The sequence below is a fragment of the Polypterus senegalus genome, chromosome 1 (assembly GCF_016835505.1).
Source record: "Polypterus senegalus isolate Bchr_013 chromosome 1, ASM1683550v1, whole genome shotgun sequence".
Taxonomy (NCBI): domain Eukaryota; kingdom Metazoa; phylum Chordata; class Cladistia; order Polypteriformes; family Polypteridae; genus Polypterus; species Polypterus senegalus.
The window spans coordinates 330,705,183-330,725,505 of NC_053154.1; the positions used below are offsets into that span (position 1 = coordinate 330,705,183).

Here is a 20,323-nt window from a genome sequence, read left to right on the forward strand (position 1 = left end):
AAAAGCGTCTACTAAGCAAATAAATGTAACTGAAACTGTAAATGGAAGATCTGCACGTAGCCCAAAAGTCTCTCCTTGATGCATGGCAGACGTCAGTGGCCTTTGCAGCGGCTCACGTGGGGTGTCTGTTAAAGCAGCCAAAACAGCACTACAGGGTCTTTGTGACATTATACTGGCATGTGGTGCCAATCACACAACCCTCTTACCTTTGAGGTGTTGTACGCGTAACCGGTGATTTGAGTGTTGTCTCCCCAGGTCAGTTGGATTGATCCCAGAATAGAAGCTATGTTGATTATGGTGGCCCGGTGAATCCCCATTCCTGTTTCTTGGTTTGCAGCTTTTCTCAATAATGGCAAGAAAGCCTGCAGGAGACAAGAAAATGAAATTCAGAGGGGCAAAAAATGCAAAAAGCTCTAAATATCCATCAAGGAACAAATTCACAGTAAGATACGCTTGGTTAAAAAGTGGACCCCTCTGGAGATCACAGGCGCCCCATGTAAAGCAATCAAACTCTAAGAGATGGAGGAGCAGGCAGCAGAGCCCATCCTTCCACCCATCTGTCACCACTCGTCTGAGAAGGAAGTCTTTTCATTAAAGGCGCATGTCCACCTCTGCTCAAGTCGGTCGTCATCTTTTCTTCAGTTTGATAAACATCTTAAATAAAACTTGAATTAACATCCACACGTTTAATTTGTGTATGTAATAGTTGTGATCTGATGCTATGCTGTCAGCATTTTATGCTCACTACCAATTCTTATGTATTTTATTTATGAAAGTCACATTTGTTGGCCAAGTTCTTGTTGGCTGTGTGTCTCTCTATACAAACCTCCTGGCAAACCAAATGAAGTGAACTGAAGTCTGTCAGCTGTGACCTTCTCTTTTATTTACAGTTTGCTTTTCTAGAAATGGAAGGTTGTGCAGCCCTGGATTTCCAAGTCACACACGCACACACACACAATACTGAACTGTTCACCATTTACCTTGGTAACCATTAAGGGGGACACTGTGTTCACTTCATAGTTCTTCATCATGACTTCAGCTGTGACCTCGTTCAGAGATGATTTCACAAATATCCCAGCATTGTTCACCAGGCAGTTGAGGCCTTTGTCCCCAACAAGGGACTCCACTTCCTTGAAAGCTGCTTCAATGTCATCCTTGTTTGTGACATCTGTAAGAAGATGAGAGTCGTGCCTCAGCTTTTGTACATTCATGCTGCACACGTTAGCCAGGTTAAGGATTTATGAGCACTATGGGGGGTCATACTGGAGTGGTCAGTGTCTACGTCAAGTATTTTAGGAGCATAATGGGTTGTTAAGTTATATAGCACCCCAAATGTGTAGACTTTGAGTCAAGAAAGGTTATGCTTAAGCTGCATAACAGACTGGTGAGGGCTCATCTGGAGTGCCGTGTGTAGTCCGGGTCTCCATATTACCAAATAAGACACAGCAGCACTAGAGAAGGTCCAGCGGAGAACAGGTAGGCTGATTCAGGTCAAAGAGTGACCAGTGTTGTGCAAGTTCACACCTCACAAGAACTCGCTCAAAGTTCAGTACACTCCAATTCAAATGAATAAGTTCACGTTCATAGGTCACCATTTCAGTTTTGAACTCGTTCATGTTCAGTTCATTTTGTATTTTTAAGGAGTGAGAATAAATGACCCATGAGTTTACTTTTTTGCATGCCATATATTAGGCTATTACAGTGTTCTTGAATAAAATACAATAATTATGAAGACTTTTTTATTTAAATACACTTTATTCAGTTCTACCCAGCAACAAACACGTATAACCATATATGCTAATATCCTCCCGGTCAAAAAAGAAATAAATAGATGCAAGTATACATATAAATGGCCACTCTATTTCCAACCGTGTGACACAAATGGTGACTGCTGAACCCACGTGTAGGTGAACTAACCAAGTACACTGCTGGTCAAAATTTGCGTCACATATTGCATGTCCAATGGGGAAAAATATAAAGTGGCCTCGCGAAATGTCCAATGTTTTCCCAGAAGTGAAAGCGGAGTTCACTGAGTGCTCGTGTCTGCGGGGTTGCAGCTTAAGCACAAGCAGGAAGACATAGACAGCGCTCATTTCATATGATGTTATTTTTTCTGAATACAAATAAATGGCAAAAAATGAATCCAAAATTAATATTTGTAAAAATGTGTGCTTTTCCAAATACTGTATTCACATTCAGCTCCACCCCTACATTACAGGGTAAGACAAAACATTTAATGTGGACCTAAACCAGACCCAGAATGTCACCTAAAACTGAACAGGCTCACTTTTAAGTTCTTCATTTGCAAATACGTTACATTAAGTTCACCGTTCTTACAAAAATGAGCTGTTGAAATGGTTCATGCACAACACTGAGAGTGACGATGGAGTGACAACTGAGGCTTAGTCCATACAAACATGGCCACATCTATGCCCGTATTTATCAGGAGGAGAATGGCTCTAAAATTCTCTGTCACAAATTTGGCAGGGGTGATGATAGTGTTTTATCATTTTTAAGAATTTAGGAAAAACCCCTAAGTTCACCAGGATTTAGGAGAAACTGCCAAGGAGATGTCAGAAGATGGCATTCAGGCAGAGACTGGCACACGCTTCCCAGGAAATGCAGAATGTTTTGGAAACATTCACAAAAATCACACCTCAAAGTCTGACAAAGAGTTATCGACATCCCTGGACATGGATCTCAAGTGAAATGCCAGGTTTTATAGTGTCACACTAGTGATGTCATGTCTCACAACTAAGTGGTCGAAAGGCCAAAATGAACTCAAAAAACTGTTTTCAAATGTTTCTGTGTTAACGATACAGACTGAACGGTGGCCTGAATGAAACGTTTAAAACAATGAAGGGAATTAGTAGAGTGGATGCCAGCTGATACTTTAAATGACCTCTTCAATGAGAGCACATGGGGCACAGAACTTGTCACACAAACCTTAGGAACTTTCGTTCACACAGATAACCATAAACAAATGGAATAAGTGACCTAGTAGTGTGGTGGACAGGAGGACTTTGGGGACCTTCAAATCTCATCTCAATGTTGCTGTGGAGAAATAAGGTGAATAAGATAAGTGGGCTTGTTCAGCACAATGACTGTTCTCAGCAGGTTTGTTCAAAGTTCTAAAACATTTCTTTACAGTCCATGAACTGGATACCAAATGGCCACACCAGAGTACCAGGTCATAGTTTTTACTTACCAAGGGTCACAATGTGGAGATCAGGATGGCTCTCCGCTAATATGGTTAACTCCTAAAAAAATGAGAACAAGCATTAAATTAAAACAGCCTAAGAGCTGATCTCATAATGGTGTTAACACCTAGAAAATGGCTGTGGGAGATGCACAAGTCCAGGAATGCTACAGCAACACCGGGTAACATGTGACACCACATATTTACAGAGACAGAAACGAAAAAGATGTGAAAGGGAATATAAGATAGATAGAGAGAGAGAGAGAGAGAGAGAGAGAGAGAGAGAGAGAGAGAGAGGGAGAGGGAGAGAGGGAGAGGGAGAGAGAGAGAGATCTGCTCCATGTGGTGCTCCAGGGTTACTCACACAGCCCTTCAGTCTCACAATCTGTGGTCTGCCTGACAGACAGTCCATCATCAGGACACCATCAGCTCATCCACTTGTATATCTCTAAGTTTACCCCTTAACAGGGATGGCCAGATGGTAATGAAGGCATTGCTTGAAATCCCAAAACATAATCCTCACAGCACAACCAGCTTTCTCCAGGTCAGAATATGCCTTGTGGAGCAGACATATAATGGCATCTTCCACTCCAAACTTTGTCTGAAAGAAAAACTTCAGTGGTCCCTAGTGGTCTAACACAAGAGGACTCCTATAGTCCAGGACCAGCCTTTCAAATGTCTTCATGATGTGAGGTGTAAGTGCTACTGGTCTGTAATCATTAGGTGAAGAGGTGCCTGTCTTTTATGTAACAGGAACAATGCATGAAGTTTTCCTCAGTAGTAGCACTTTCTGAAGCCTTAGGGATCAACTGAGCAGGTGACAGAGGACACCACAAAGTTGGTCAGCAAAGGCCTTAAGAACTCAATGACTGACTCGATCTGGATTTGCAGCTTTTCCTGTGTGTAGCTCTCAGTTGTGTCCTTCCTTATCTTTCAGTTATGGACAGTCCACGCAGAATGTCAGAGGTGGACTTGTCATTGACCATTCCATTTGACATAGTAGGAGCCCCATGCTCTCCCAGTTCGTCTACTGACTTCATAGGAAGAGTCACCAGAGACATGAATGTCACTGCCAAGGTAAGTAAACCTCTCTATGAGGTCAACACTCTCTCCACAGACAGACACACTGCTGATGGCCGTTCCCAAAAGGTCATTAAAGGCCTGGATCTTTGTTTTTTATCAGGACACTCGCAAGCCCAGACACTCAGAGTCCTCACTCAGTCTCTTGAGTGCCCCGATCAGAGCCTCCATTAACTCCGCGAAGATCACAGCATCGTCAGCAAAGTCAAGATCCGTGAATCTTTCTTCACCAACAGATGCCCCACAGCCGCTGGACCCCATGACCCTGCCCAACACCCAGTCCATACAAGCATTGAACAGAGTAGGAGCAGAACACACCGCTGACGAACCCCAGAATCAATCTGGGAGAAACACAGAGGTTCTGCCTCCACTCTGCACAGCACTCACAGTACCAGTGTACAGGCCGGCCATGATATCCAGCAACCTCGAGGGGATCCCGTGAACCCTCAGGATGTCCCACAGGGCAGCTCGATCAACAGAGTCATAAGCTTTGTAAAAATCGACAAAGGCTGCAAAGAAACTCTGCCGATATTCACGTTTGCGCTCCATGAGAACCCTCAGTGCCAGGATGCGGTCAATGGTAGACTTCTTAGGTGTAAAACCAGCCTGTTCTGCTCGCTGGTAGGTGAGCAAGTGATTACAGATCCCATTGAGGACGACCCTAGCAAGGACCTTGCCCGGCACCAAGAGCAGTGTTATCCCCCTGTAGCTGCAGCAATCCAGGCGATCACTCTTCCCTTTCTAGATAGGGACAACAAGTGCTGTTTTCCAGTCTGTTGGGATGATGTCATCTCCCAAATGGATGCAAAAATTGCTTTAATGCCAGGAGGACAGCCTTACCACCACCCTGGAGAAGTTCACCCCGGATACCACAGATCCTGGCAGCCTTCCCTACCCTCAGCTGGTTAACAACCTGTGCCATCTCAGTGAGACTGGGTGGTTCACAGCTAATTGGAGGATCAGCCTCAAGCACCATGGACCAGAGATATCCAAGCTTTAAATAGCTGCTTAAAGTAGCCACCCCAGCGGGTCACAACTGCAGTGTCATCCGTAAGGACCATTCCATCAGCCCCCCTGACTGCGACTCTCCGAGGAACAGATTCAGATGTACGTAATGCTTCGATTCCTCTGTAAGCAGGATGCGGGTCACAAAATCATAGATGGTGTGTCACTTGCTCACAGATTCCTCTAACAAATGCCTCTTTATCTGCTCTCAGAGCCCTCACAGCCATCCTTCTGGGTTCCCAGTACAGACCAGAGCTGCCATCAAGCCGTGCGCTGCGACTCTTCTCAATGACATCCAAGGTGCCCTGTGAGATGGAACACCTCCTTCTGGGTACACCGGTAACACCAACACAACCCTCAGCAGCCTTCAGGGTCTTGTCACGGAAGGTCTCCCACATCACATTAGGATCGGCAGTCACATCCAAGTCTTCAAGCTCCTCACACAAACTGCGTGCAAACTGCGTGCAAGAGGCAGCCTGATCTTTTAGTCTGGCCAGGTCCAGCTGGGCACCCATAAACCACCAAGTGAAGCTGTGAATAAAATGTCTCCTCACTGAGACATCACTCATCGTGGTTGGAGCAGACACAAAGACAATAAATAAGGCCTGCAGACAGTGCCTTAACACTAGAATTACCAGAGCCCATGAAAAAAACCTATAGATCAGGCCCAACTTAAATCCATTCGCACCTCTCCGCCAGCATCTTTTGTCCTGTAAATGTGCCAATAAAGACAAGCAGTAAGCAGCCTTCTATTCCATCCCCCCACCACCGCAGAATGTGCACAAAGTTCTCCCAGCTCATGCCTTGATTATCTGGGAGTGAAGTGCTGGAGTTTTAGAGTGGAAATAATAGATCATTATTTAGAACACATGCATTTCATGTGTGTTCCATTTCTACAATAATCTGTGTAAACACATTTTTAAAACAGAAACGTTTTTTATATTTTAGTAGTAAATGACAAAATGTCGGCATAAACTATATAATGTATGAAGCCTGAAGTCCAAAGATCAAATAAACACTTTCACAAAAGGTTCAAGGAAAAGACAGCAGCTTCCGTGGCGTAGTGGTAAGATTTGCTGACTTGTACTCAAGAGTCCCCGGTTTGATCCTGACTGCCTCCTGTATTTGCCATTTTCAGTAGTGAGCTGCTCTTACTGTTAATATTATACAGTACACACAGACATTTGGTTTGTGTATTTAGCACATGGTGTACATTTATAGGACTTGTAAAAGTTACCCAATTTTTTTCATTTTTACTCTCTCAGTCACGATCACAATACATACTACGGCCCCCCACCCGGGGATCTGACGCTGTTAGTTTTTATTTGAAACTGAGAATAACTGGAGATGTGAGTGGTGTTTTGAGGCAATTGAACTGGAAATTCTCTGATCTGGAGGGATAAAATCTGACACACAAACGCTGGTGAATCTGCCTTCTTCGTAGCTCACCGTCACTTGATTTTGCCAATCTTGCCAGTCCCCACACGTTGCTGTATGGTGGTGTTTCTTTTGTACTCCAGGACATGCAGAGGAAAGAACAGTACAGGGAGGTCAGTTCAGCGTTATATGCAATCATCAGATTCAAATGCTCACAGTTCACACACACACACAAGGACCGTGAAAAAAAAAAAACGGTAACTTTTACAAGTCCTATAAATGTACACCATCTGTTACAGACGCAAACCAAGTGTATGTGTGTACTGTATATTATTAACAGTAAGAGCAGCTCACTACTAATAAATGGCAGATACAGGAGGCAGTCAGGATCAAACCGGGGACTCTTGATTACAAGTCAGCAAATCTTACCGATACTCTGCGGAAGCTGTTGACTTTTACATTGAACCTTTTGTGAAAGTGTTTATTTGATCTTTGAACTTCAGGCTTCACATATTATATAGTTTATGCCAACATTATGTCATTTACTACTAAAATATGAAAAACGTTTCTGTTTTAAAAATGTGTTTACACAGATTATTGTAGAAATGGAACACACTTGAAATGCATGTGTTCTAAATAATAATCTATTATTTCCACTCTAAAACTTTGTGCACGTTCTGCGGCACTGGAGGGATGGGATACCAGACTGCTTCTCTTTATCGGCACATTTACAGGACAAAAGACGCTGGCGGAGAGGTGCGAATGGATTTAAGGTGGGCCGAATCTACAAATTTTTTCGTAGGCTCTGGTAATTCTAGTATTAATCTGAGTCTCATAATATGCTTGTTGAAAGGAGTGACATCGGACACCATTGGAAGGAGCCGATCCACTACAGCAACAGAAACTCCCCGACTATGACAACCATCTAAAGAGACCAGTCCAATAAAAGGCATACCCACCTACAAAGATCTGGCCAGTCCCCGGTCTGCGCACCACACAGAGTACCGCCACTGAAATGCGGAGTTTACACAGCTCCTCCGACAACAAAGGAAGATGATCATCTAGCCGGAGAGACAAGACGTTCCAGCGCCTACCTGGACAGGCTGCCTAAAATTGGGACCAGAGTGCTGCCGTGTAGAGGGCAATGCCTCAGCACCACACCAGTTCTGATCCCAAACAGGTTTCAAGTCGTCTAGGGATGAGGCCCCTGAGGCCTTTCCCAAACCCCTCCATAATTTGAGCAGCCTTGCTGTGGGTGGGTGCAGCAGAGCTACTGTACCCCCATAGAGACCAAAAAGGAGTTTTGACTGGCGTTTTGGAGCTGCATGAAGTTTTTATTGTGGCTGAAGTGCAAATCCTGCCACCAACCCCCACGTTTTCCCTGTAGACCAGTACTGTACCAGCATTATGCAAAATCTGGTAATGTCATACACAGGTCTTGAAGTGGGCTAATACACCATAGCTGCATTTTTTGATATCTGCAGCAGAATACGGACATTAAATGGTTGTGTACCTGCACCTCACACTGTGACCTCTAAAGGGGACCCCAGTCCAGTCTTTGACATTACATATGAATATCACCACACTTTAAACTTTCATTATCTCCCCTACTCTTTGATATATGTAAAGTGGCATGCTCGAAATTCAGAAGGGGAAGCTGTGCTAGGTTAAGAAGCCCACAAAAACAAAGATTGCCACCCATGATTTGTTTCCAATGCTTATACCAGCGTTTCTGAACCGCTGGGTGGGTTGTGGACTGCCGCTGGTGGATCACAAGTTGCCACTGTTTGTAATGGTTGTGGTCACAGTGGGACAGCAAGTAGAACCCCTAAGTGTGATGACAGCTCTTGCTAAGAGAGAATCTGATGATGGCACACTCAGTGGGTCACAAAAAAACTTGCATGGGAAAAAGTGGGATGCAATACCAAAAAGGTTTAGAAACAATAGATTCAACTCCATGAGAATGTTCCTGAAATTGCTTATTATGCCTTTATTGAAACATAAGCTCTGTGCCTTTTAAGGTGTGTGCCAGGTGGTCTCTCACAGACTTTTGGCTGTAACCTAACTGCACAGCAGTGCAACACTTGTCTGAGTACAAGGAGGCAACATGTCGCATCCTTCCATGCATTAATCCTTACTCATCCCAATGTCTTCAAGAGGGTTAGAAGTCAACAAATTTGGAATGATATTTACTGTAAAATTAGGAAAAGTTAAGTTTTGCGTATTTGGAATGGATTAACAAGTATGGCATTTTCACACACCGCCTGTTGACAAACAAGCACAAACAAAAACAAGTTCAAGACAAAGCGTTGTGCCATCATAAAGTTTGATGCAAAATGTCACTCTAAATAGCATGAATCCACCATGTAGTCTATGCATCGACTGCATTTTTAGTTAATGCACAAAGCAGCGGGTCCAGATGGAGTATCGCAACGACTGCTGAAGGCCTGTGCGTTGGAGCTGGGGAGTCCTCTACAGTCTTCTCAAATTAGGGATGAGCGATCTTTCCAAAAAATCATATCACAATCCTTTTAACACAAAATCACAATCCACAATCTGAATTGCAATCTCTCTTTTCAATGTGGTGTACACTTAAGAGAATATCTGGACTCAAACTCATTAAGACCTAAGTAACACTTTATTTTAAATATCAAACAAAGTTGAATTCAATTGTTCTCTCATTCGCAAGCTAAGTGGAATTAAGGTACACACCCTGAAGCTGGTAAGTGAGTCAGGAGGGCCCCCCCACCACCCTCCCTTCGGCCTGTTGCATGCATCTCAGATTCATGCAAATACGGTAGACCCCCCGTGAAGTCACGGTTCAGAGTTCACACCCTCAGTCATTTGCGGATTTTTCCTTATAACCTATCTAATAATTATTAGCGGAAACCGCAAATATCCTCCGCAATTTTATGGCTTTTTTGTGGCAGTACTGTACTATAGAGAGAACAGGAAACAACTGTAGCAGAAACGCGGCTTGGGATGGTGAAAGTAGCCAATAGAATTTGAAACTGTGACTCCCAGCAATCCCTGCAGTGGCTCTGATTGGTCTTCTGCTGAGGGTGTTGGGGCTGTTGAGGTCAAAGGATGTCAGCGCGGCTTTTACAAAGGGGGCCAGTGACCAAAAGAAAAGAAAAAGTTTTTGTAATTTGTGTTTCAAGTTCCTGTCTCTCTGTCTGCCTTCTGTTGGGTTACCTGCACTTATTTGTTTTGTCCTCAATCATTTCGTTTTTGGCATCTGCATTATCTGCTGTCTGCCTGTGTACATGAGGACTGTAAGTTGATTCATGGCCATCCTGCAAAGAAAGGAGCGCTCCTGAACCTGTCTTCACCATTTCAGGAACTAGCGGTAGGACTATCTTTACTTTCCGATTTAACGTGCGGATCTCTGGACTATCTATTTTCATCATTACATTTCATCTGTTGCTGTTTTTCATGATTTACTGTGTGTTTTGTTGGTGCTTTGTTGTATTTAACGTGTAATCGCCGTAAGGGGAACAGGGGTCGTATCGTTGTTTTCATTACAATCTTTATTTGCTGTTTGATTACTGGATTGCTTTGTTTTTGTCTCTGTTTGTGAGTGCATGCGGGTTGGGTCAAGGCTGGGTGCGTCCCTGGAATCTCCATCATAAAAATAAGTAAATCGCCATTTTTCCGATGGTGTGAATCTTAGCGGTACCGCACCACAACAGCGTTATTCATTTCTCCTTGCTGCTGATTGACTGTGATGCATCTCCAGTTGAGTGTTCTTGTGTTTTCCGTTTTGTTCCTCTTAACCCTTAAACAGCCACAACTAGCTATACAGTAATCCCTCCTCGATTGCGGGGGTTGCGTTCCAGAACCCCTCGCAATAGGTGAAAATCCGTGAAGTAGAAACCATATGTCTGTATGGTTATTTTTATATATTTGAAGCCCTTAGAAACTCTCCCACACTGTTTATAAATATTCTACGCACAGGTATACAGTAAACCCTCGTTTATTGCGGTTAAGCCGCTTCAGACAGATAAATGAATTTCCAAGAAGTAGGATTCTTAATTTATAAATCTAATATTTTCGCAGTTAGAGCATAGAAAACCTGTTTACAACCTTCTAAATACGTATTTTAACATTATTAGAGCCCTCTAGACATAATATAACACCCTTTAGTCAAAAGTTTAAACTGTGCTCCATGACAAGACAGAGATGACAGTTCTTTTTCACAATTAAAAGAATGCAAACATATCTTCCTCTTCAAAGGAGTGCGCACGTCAGGAGCAGAGAATGTCAGAGAGAGAGAGAGAGCGCGAGAAAAGTAATCAAGCAAACATCAATAGGGCTGTTGGGCTTTTAAGTATGGGAAGCACCGCGATAAAGCAACCGCAATGAAGGGATCAATGTGAAGGTAGTCTTTCAGCATTTTTTACAGGCGCGTTCGCTTCCGTATCTTCTAAGCAAACAGCCTCTGTGCAAACAGGCCCTCTACTCACAACCCCTCCGTCAGGAGCAGAGAATGTCAGAGAGAGAGAGAGAGAGAGAGAGAGAGGCAGAGAAAAGCAAACAATCAAAAATCAATACGGGCTGTTAGAGCTTTGAAGTTTTCGCAGGAAGCATATCTTATATCATTGAGGAGTTTTATACATGCTCTGATTGGGTAGCTTCTCAGCCATCCGCCAATAGCGTCCCTTGTATGAAATCAACATTCAAACCAAATGAGGAAGCATGTATCATAAATTAAAAGACCCATTGTCCACAGAAATCCGCGAACCAGCAAAAAATCTGTGATATATATTTAGATATGCTTAATTTAAAATCCACGATGGAGTGAAGCCGCAAAAGCCGAAGCGCAATATAGCGAGGGATCACTGTAGTCGTTTCCCAGTGCCATTTGCGAGCATGTAGGAGCTGACTTAAAAGCCTGAACAGCACCTGTCCTTTTTGGCTGGCTGCTTTGTTTCTCTCCCCTCCCCCAGACACCCTCTGCTCCTGTTGGGGGTTGTGCTCCCCTATGATGTTTGTCCTTTCTTTAATCGATAACTAACTGCATACTAATTGTGATGCTCTTTGCATGGAAAAAAATGTGTTCTATTAAAATTTCACTTTTCTTTGTGAATTTTGACATTTATTTAAAATACAGCAAAAAAGTATTTGGCGTCCAGGGGTGCATTAACCCCCAAGTATGTGGCAGTTTAAGGGTTAAAGCCCCAAGATGCAGTCGAAATGCCCTGCACTTTCTAAGGCTTCTGACAATGAAAACGTGCTTGCATGAACTACAGTACATATAGTGGTAACATGGGTATTTTACATTCTAGCACTGCGGGAGACACAGCAGTACAGTATACAGGTTTACCTTTACATTCTTTTTTTTAGGTAATGTATTAAGCTGAGTTTGAAATTAAATTCAAGTGTTTGGGGTGAATATTTAGAGTTTAAACTACAAAAATATGCATTTTTTTAACCACATCCAAAATTTGCAGTTTTTCACAATTTGCGGATTCTCTAGGAACGTAACCTCTGCAAATTTTGGGGGTGTACTGTAAATTGGTACCGCAAGCAAACTTTGATACATAGCGAAAACAGAGAAGTTACAAAATCAACCAGAATGTTCAAGCAAATTATAGAAAAAAAACGGATCTAAATCCATTAAGTACTTCTCTCGTGAAAAGCGGACAGACATACAGACAGAGAGACATTGGATTTTATATATTATATATTAGTAGACCTTCAAAATAATGTGCACTTAAAGTCTCAACAGCACTTCTGGAGCTTAGCAGAGCCAGATAACTATAAGAATCTTCACCAAGCAGCTCTGAAAATGTCTGCTTTGTTTGGAGTCTGACGTGAATGTCATGAAATCAAAATTCAGAACAAGACTGACAGACGAACATTTAAATGACTCCAGAAGAGTGAACCTCAGTGGCTCCACTCCACTATACACCTTAATGCCAGTCATCTGACTAACTCAACAACAGATCACACACGTGACTGGACATGTGAATAAAGTGACTCACTGACATGGAACAAAATGACAAAAGAATAAGTCATATCTCTGGATTTGGAATTGTATTGTTTTGTTTTAATTCAATAGTGTGAGATACACTAGAAAATGCATACAGACATACAAAATGCCCTTGCAGGTGAACTAAATATTTTTTGTGATGTTTTAATGCAAAATGTGAGTTGTGGACACCAACATTTTGTAAATGTTCAGGCAAAACGAGCTTATTCAATAAGCTATGAGAATAAACGTTAGACAACATGAGGAGCTCTCGGCCATTTCCATTTTGTAAAAGTAGCTCTCAGGGGAAAAAGGTTGGAGAGCCCTGCTTTAAACTACAGTCTCCACAGGCAAGAGGATCACAAACATCCTCAAAGCTGCTTCAAGCCATTCAACGTCATCAGGGTACTGGAGGCAATTCCAGGAGCAAAGACAAGTACAAGACAGCCCAGGGTGGAGTCACATGAGTCACTCAAATGAAATTACACAAGCATCCACAACTGGTATGGCTGTCATTTGGTGTGCAAAAAAAAAAAAAAATAGGTTACATAAAAAAAAAAATCCGCAATTAACCTTTTCAGCCCTGGAGTTTCTGTTTTTATGGGAAACATTCTGTGAGATATTCTACCTTTGGGGTGTCTAGGAAGCTCAAAAATTAAAAAACAAACAAAATTATTACTATAATTATACAATAGCTGCCAAATACTTCAATCGTGCATAGTGCACACAGTCTGGAAGCGTTCATTTTCACTTCCTTGTTTCACAGACTGTATGCCAGTCTCTCCAGTCTGCGCTAATAGTAGCGCGCCCGGTTCAAACGACTGCAATTGAACCTCTGCTTTACAAAAACGGCTGCATATTTATGTACTAGTAGTAGGATGTCAGAGCCGAAAAGGTTAAGAAGAGACATGTGAAAGCATAACAAACAGCTGGCCTGCTTTATACAGTGCCTGTCTAACCTGAACAGCAATGTACAAGTATGTCATTCTGAACAATGTTTTCTAAGGGTTTCCTATATTTGTAGCACACAGTCAGTTTGCAGTGAGAGCAGAATCTGCTACCCTGTGACTTGATGTCACTTACCCTGGCAAAATGGCCCACACTGCCTGCCCACATCACATGAACATTCATGTGACAAAGACACTCAATGTCTCTGTGAGAACTACTCGACTCTTAAATGATTCATCTGAAATGTGTAATGAAATCTGGCAGTCAGCAGCTGCCAACCTGAAACTCCTGAGGCCTAAGCAACAGTTGTGAAGAATCCACTCCGACACTCACCCTCCAATCAGTCCTGCTGGGTGCAACTGGCCAGATCAACTGCAAAAAATCCCTTCAATTTTTTCAGTGATTAAATTAAAAACCCTTAATAATGCGACTAATGCAAGTTAATCCTTCTTTTATATTTCCCTGTCTCCCCACTCTATCCAGCTCCTTTCCAAATTTTCACCAGTTTCATCTCCATTTGTTGATGACCTGGAGCCTCATGTATAAATGTTGCATACACCCATTTCCATGCTCACATTGTGACGTATAAAAACTAAACTTGGCGTAAAGCCACACACATTCTCATGCCACCACCGCCCTTGTGAACACACATTTCTACTTTTGTCTGTACGCCGTGTTTTAGTGTGAATTCTACTCACGGCGTTACACACGAGGCCGCTGCTCTCTAAGATGAGCCCAACTCCTGGACACCATCCCCACAACACTTCTCAAATTTGGTCTTCATGTCCATAAGCTTGACTGTTATGATAATAACCCATCCCGTGACACTGTCTCTGTGCCAGCGACTTTTGACAATTGCTTCAATAACACCAGTATTAAAAAGTCCGGTCTTGATGCTGCAATCTGAACAATTTCTGGCTTCATCCTCACCTACCTTTTCTGTCAAAACACCTCAAGCGTTTTGTGAACCTCACCAGTTACTTATGGATCAGTTCCACTCTGCTTCAAGTACCTCATGATTTCCTCGTGATAGACGACTCTGGGAAAAGCAGGATATTTATTCTGTTGGACCTCAGGGCAGCATTTTATACAGTAAAGCATGATATTCTGCTGTCCAGAATGAAGAACATTCTGGGTATTTCTGGCACTGCCCTCCAATGGTGTAAGTCCCGATGACTGATAGTCACCCACAGAGCTCCTCACAGCTCTGTCCTTGGCCATCTGCTCTCCTGTATCTAAATTCTTCCCCTTCTCCATCATATTCAAAGCTTTAGACTGGGCTATCATTTTTATTCAGATGACACTCAGATCTCTTTCAATATCAAAAGTGAAACTTCATCAGAGCTTTCTCAGCTCACAACTTGTCTCATTGGAATTATAGCCTGATTAGAATGTAACTCTTTAAAATTAATTTGTAAGATTGGTATGAGAGCTCATTTAAAAAAAAAATGAGCTCCATTTCAATCACCCTTGGTGATGACGACGTCATTTGACTTCCTTCTGCAAGGTGTCTTGGTGTCATTTTTGATTCCTCCCTTACATATTCTACCCACATAATACATATTAAAAACTTTCTCACCTCTACCACTGTAGCATATTCCCTGTTTGCTCATTCCTCTCCTTTTCTAATGCTGAGCCTCTTCTCCCCGCTTTTATTCTGTGGCAAGTGACATAGTGCCCTCTATTAAATGCGGTTGTATGCGGTCTGAGACCAAGTCTATAAACAACATGCGTAACAGAGAGCTTTCATTTCTGTGGTACAAACTCATTATTCACATTCCCTATGACGACACGGCAAGCAAACTGACAAGACACTTAAAAAAAAAATGGGAGACAGATGTGTGTGCGAGGTGACGGCACCGTGGAGCTAGTTTGAAATGTTCAAATGAAAAAAGAAACAGACGCAGCAAAAGCATGTGAGGATTTTCAGAGTGTTGTTGGGAGTCAACAAGCTGGGAGAATTCATACTGCCATGTCAGACAGCACTGTGTGCGAATTGCAGTGTCAGTGGCCATGGACGAGTGCTCAGTGCCACATTGCGTGTTCCTCTTAATGGCATACATTGAATCCAAATCAGTAATACTTTAGATGTGCAAAGAAGATTTTGAATTAAACTTAAAGCATTCCTTCTCATCACACTATTTCATAGCAGTGTGCTACAAGTACAGCTAGAGAGGAGACACAGTAAGTAACACGGTGTTAATTTAGCTAACGTCATCATTTCAGCTAGTCCGTTACTACTACCTGGCAGACTAAGTTTTGCTACACTGCATAATAATAATTATAATAATAATAATAAGTTTCATTTAAATAGCTCAAGGCACTACATGAATTGCATGCCGCCTGTGGTCAGTAAGTGCTGCAGCCACATCTAACATTAATGATAAGCTTCAATTCAACCTGTTTGTCAGTCATGAGATAAACTGTACCGCTGGTAATTCATCTGAGAACAGGTGACAACTTGCCTGACCGGGAGATGTACAGAAATACAGTATGTGTCCTGTTTATTAAAGTTTATTAGTAAACTCCCTTTACTCCTGTGGGAATGTTTGCTTCAAAGTTTTTACTGTGATCAGTTTAATAGATGGACATGAAATCTGGTCTGAGGAGCCTTTTAGAACACCAGACCCAGTTCATAATTCACTCTATAATATTTATATATAAAAGGCACATACCTATTAGATTATAAAGTACAATATTTGTCAGCATTACTTTACTTTAGTAACTTTAGTTTACATTACTTTAACATGGCTTTCTCCTAACTTCACTTTAACTTAATCCTGATACTCTGTATGTTCAGTTCATCATAATAACTATTCATAGTGGCTCTAAAATCCATACTGACCCCAACTCTCTCTTCTGTTTCTTTTTCCTGCGCCACCACCACCTACTCAAAGCATCATGATGCTCCAACATTGATGGACTGAAAGCCAGAAGTCTACGTGACCATCATCATCAGGTCCTTCCATGAAAACCCTAAATACAAAGAGGACTGTTTGATTTATGTTAGGTAGATTGCCCAGAGGGGACTGGGTGGTCTCGTGGTCTGGAACCCCTGCAGATTTTTTTTTTCTCCAGCCTTTGGAGTTTTTTTTTTTTTGTTTGTTTTTTCTGTCCACCCTGGCCATCGGACCACCTTACTCTTATTCTATATTAATTAATGTTGACCTATGTTTATTTGTTATTGTGTCTTCTATTATTCTATTCATTTTGTAAAGCACTTTGAGCTACATTTTTTTTGTATGAATATGTGCTATATAAATAAATGTTGATTGATTAATTGATTGATTGAGCATTGGGCAACGGCAGATGATTTCTTCAGAACTGGAGTTTGGTACTTAATGAATAATCTGCTCTCTTTGATACAATATCGATATTAATAAAGTAACTATCTATTCAATAACCCTACTATATTATTATAATTAATAACTTTCTACCTGGTGATTTGCCAAAGCCGTTGAATTTACGTGCGCCACCCACTCACTTAGGGTTGCCATCCGTCCTTTAAAATACGGAATCGCCCCGTATTTGAGAATGAAATTGCGCGTCCCTTATTTTTTTGTATTAAAAGTGGTAACCCTACACTCACTGGCCAGCCCATTAAAAATCTTCAGGAGGCGCCCCTGTCCCCGAAGTCCACTTCAGACTTGTCACCAAATGGCGGCGGCCTTCTTTTAGTCCGGGGGTCTCGCGGCTCGGACAGGTTTCGGAAGTTGACAGTCTAACCTTCTGTCTGCGTAGCGGGCTGTAAGTCGTCACTCTCTCTCTCCCCGCCTTGTGTCAAAATAAAGTCCGCTGAGAAGCGCGCAGGGGCAGAACGCTCCGAACCCTCCTCGCTACATTTGCAGTTTTCACCTCCAACTTTCTGGTTGTCCGCCCATTTTTAAGCCCGCCGGCCTGCACGCGCCGGACACGACGGTTTGGGCGGGAGGAGGTGTGCGCGGGCGGGAGTCAGCGAGTGAAGTCGGGCGCTCACGCGCTATGAGAGTTGGCGGGAGGGACGGCGAGCTGAGGCGAACAGCGCGGACTCACCTTGGCTCGGCTGCGGTCCCGGGCGGTGGCGATCACCATCCGCGGCCTCGAGCTGCTCTTCATCAGCGTCTCCACCAAGTGCAAGCCGATGCCCCGACTGCCGCCGGTGATCATCATGCTGCCGCACTTGTGAAGACCACTCATGTTAGCGGAGGAGCGACAAGTTCTCGGAGGTGAGCGCTGGACGAGACTGAACTCAAACTCGGGGCTAACAACCTAGACTCTGGCCGATATCTCCGCCTTCACGAGAGGAGGGTATGACAGCTTTTACGGTTTGGTGCTCACAGACGGGTGCCAAGATTCAAAGAACTTCAGCCGCCAGTCCCTTTCGGGGATGGTCTCCGAGAGTGCGACCTGGCATTGGGCGACGGCGCAATGCAAATAACGCGAAGGGAGGGCGCGCCGAACTGTGGGTGGATATTCGGGCCGTCGAGCTGATTTGAATCGTCGCGTTCAGTTCGCCAAATGAATTCATCGACAAAAAAGTGCATTAATAAAGTGAAATAAAACCGCATGCAGTTCACTTTTTATATGGCAGGCTCAGAGCTTTAGAATTTCCATACATGGCATTGCCAATGAGGCTAAAACAGTAAAGCTGGGGAAGAGCAGCGGGGTTTACTGGGTGGTTCTGAAATTCAAGGACCCCTGTAGCCCCCCTCTACGCAAACCTGTGGCTGCAGGTGCTGCTTCCAACCGTCTTGTCGGTCTCCGAACTGGTATTTGCCAGCTTCTCTTTACTGGTGTTAATAAAGAAGTTACAAAGCAGTAGGGATGCACCGATACCACTTTTTTAGAAAACGAGTACGAGTACTTAATAAAAACATGATTTAAATTTACAGGTAACAGCTTTAGTCATATAATTTAACAAAAAAACAAGGGACTAGTTTGGAATTAAGAACATTTATTTAAAATGAAAAGCATGTTGTATGCAACATATTACAGAATAAATAATTATAAAAAAAAATTTAAACAGTGACAGTGCAACTCAAGTATTTTTTTCAGTTTAGATAGATAGATACTTTATTAATCCCAGGGGGAAATTCACATAATCCAGCAGCATACTGATACAAAGAAACAATATTAAATTAAATAGTAATAAATATGAAAAAAATAATGTTAAAAAATTAATGTTAGCATTTACTCCCCTGGGTGGAATTGAAGAGTCGCATAGTGTGGGGGAGGAACGATCTCTTTAGTCTGTCAGTGGAGCAGGACGGTGACAAAAGTCTGTCACTGAAGCTACTCCTCTGCCTGGAGATGATCCTGTTCAGTGGATGCAGTGGATTCTTCATGATTGACAGGAGTTTGCTTAGTGCCCGTCGCTCTGCCACAGATGTTAAACTGTCCAACTTTAATCCTACAATGGAGCCTGCCTTCTTAACAAGTTTGTCCAGGCGTGAGGCGTCTTTCATCTTTATGCTGCCACCCCAGCACACCACCGTGCAGAAGAGGGCACTCGCCACAACCGTCTGGTAGAACAACTGCAGCATCTTACTGCAGATGTTGAAGGATGCCAACCTTCTCAGAAAGTATAGTCTGCTCTGACCTTTCTTACATAGAGCATCAGTATTGGCAGTCCAGTCCAGTTTGTCATCCAGCTGCACTCCCAGATATTTAAAGGTCTGCACCCTCAGCACAGTCACCTCTGATGATCACAGGGTCCATGAGGGGCCTGGGCCTCCTAAAATCCACCACCAGTTCCTTGGTCTTGCTGATGTTAAGGTGTAAGTGGTTTGAGTCGCACCATTTAACAAAGTCTTTGATTAACTTTCTGTACTCCTCCTCCTGTCCACTCCTGATGCAGCCCACAATAGCAGTGTCATTTTTTTTTTTGTTTTTGTTTTTTGTTGTAAACTCTGCCGCTTTGGACAACACAAGGGGCATTAATAAACATCTTTGCTATTTAGTGCACACTATTTGAATAAACTAACAACATCCACCAACATAGAACTGTCTGTGGCAGTCAGTGCAACTGAGGTAGGTATTAACATCAAGTCTAAGACGACTCACTTAATGGAGCCTATTTAGAAAAAGTGAGTGGCAGGTTTTTTTTAGGAAAAGTAGCTTTTCTGCATTATCAGCAGTCCGCCTGTTTCTGTTTTCATCTATAGTGTGTGACACTGAGCTAAAAAGCCTTTCACTTTCCACACTGCTACATGGGGCTGAGAGGTATTTCTGGGCCATTTTAGCCAAAGTGGGGAACCTGATTTTGTTGACACCCCAGTACTTCAGAGGACTGTCTTCACGAGGGCTTGGGGCCTCTCCGAGGTACAGTATGTGTCGAGCTCAATGGCGGCACCTGCTGCCAGCGGCTGTGCTGCCTGGGGCTGCCCCTTAGCGATTTTTTCAAATACGGTGTCCAGACTGCTGCTAGTGCTGGCCTGGGCCTTGAGGAACAGTTTAGCAGGAGGTTCTGCAGCTTCTGCCCGACTCCCCTCTGCCTCAGCTCTGGACATCATCTGCAGCTCCTGCTTCAGGTGCAGCTTGGCCTCCAGAGCAGTGTTGTTGGAGAAGAAGTGATCTTTATACCTGAACAAAATTCATGAATGTATTAATATGTGGAAAAATAGGACTGATTTTAGTTTCCCCTAAACCACTGTCACAAATGCCAGCCATTTGGCTTTCTGGTAGTAATAAGGGAAATGTATTTCATATTATATATATTGCATACATTTGTATTTGTGTATTTTAGTTACAAAAATATAATA

General features: G+C 42.9%; 1 protein-coding gene across 1 annotated transcript in view; it reads right to left on the reverse strand.

Moving 5' to 3' along the window:
* LOC120516435 (C-factor-like) overlaps window positions 1-18,129 on the reverse strand; it is a 36,020-nt gene extending 17,891 nt beyond the window's left edge. The window contains exon 1 of the mRNA XM_039738092.1: window positions 17,616-18,129. Within this exon, the coding sequence (XP_039594026.1) occupies window positions 17,616-17,759 (144 nt within the window). The 5' untranslated portion in view covers window positions 17,760-18,129. The remainder of the gene's footprint in view (window positions 1-17,615) is intronic.
* Window positions 18,130-20,323: the final 2,194 nt, after the last annotated feature.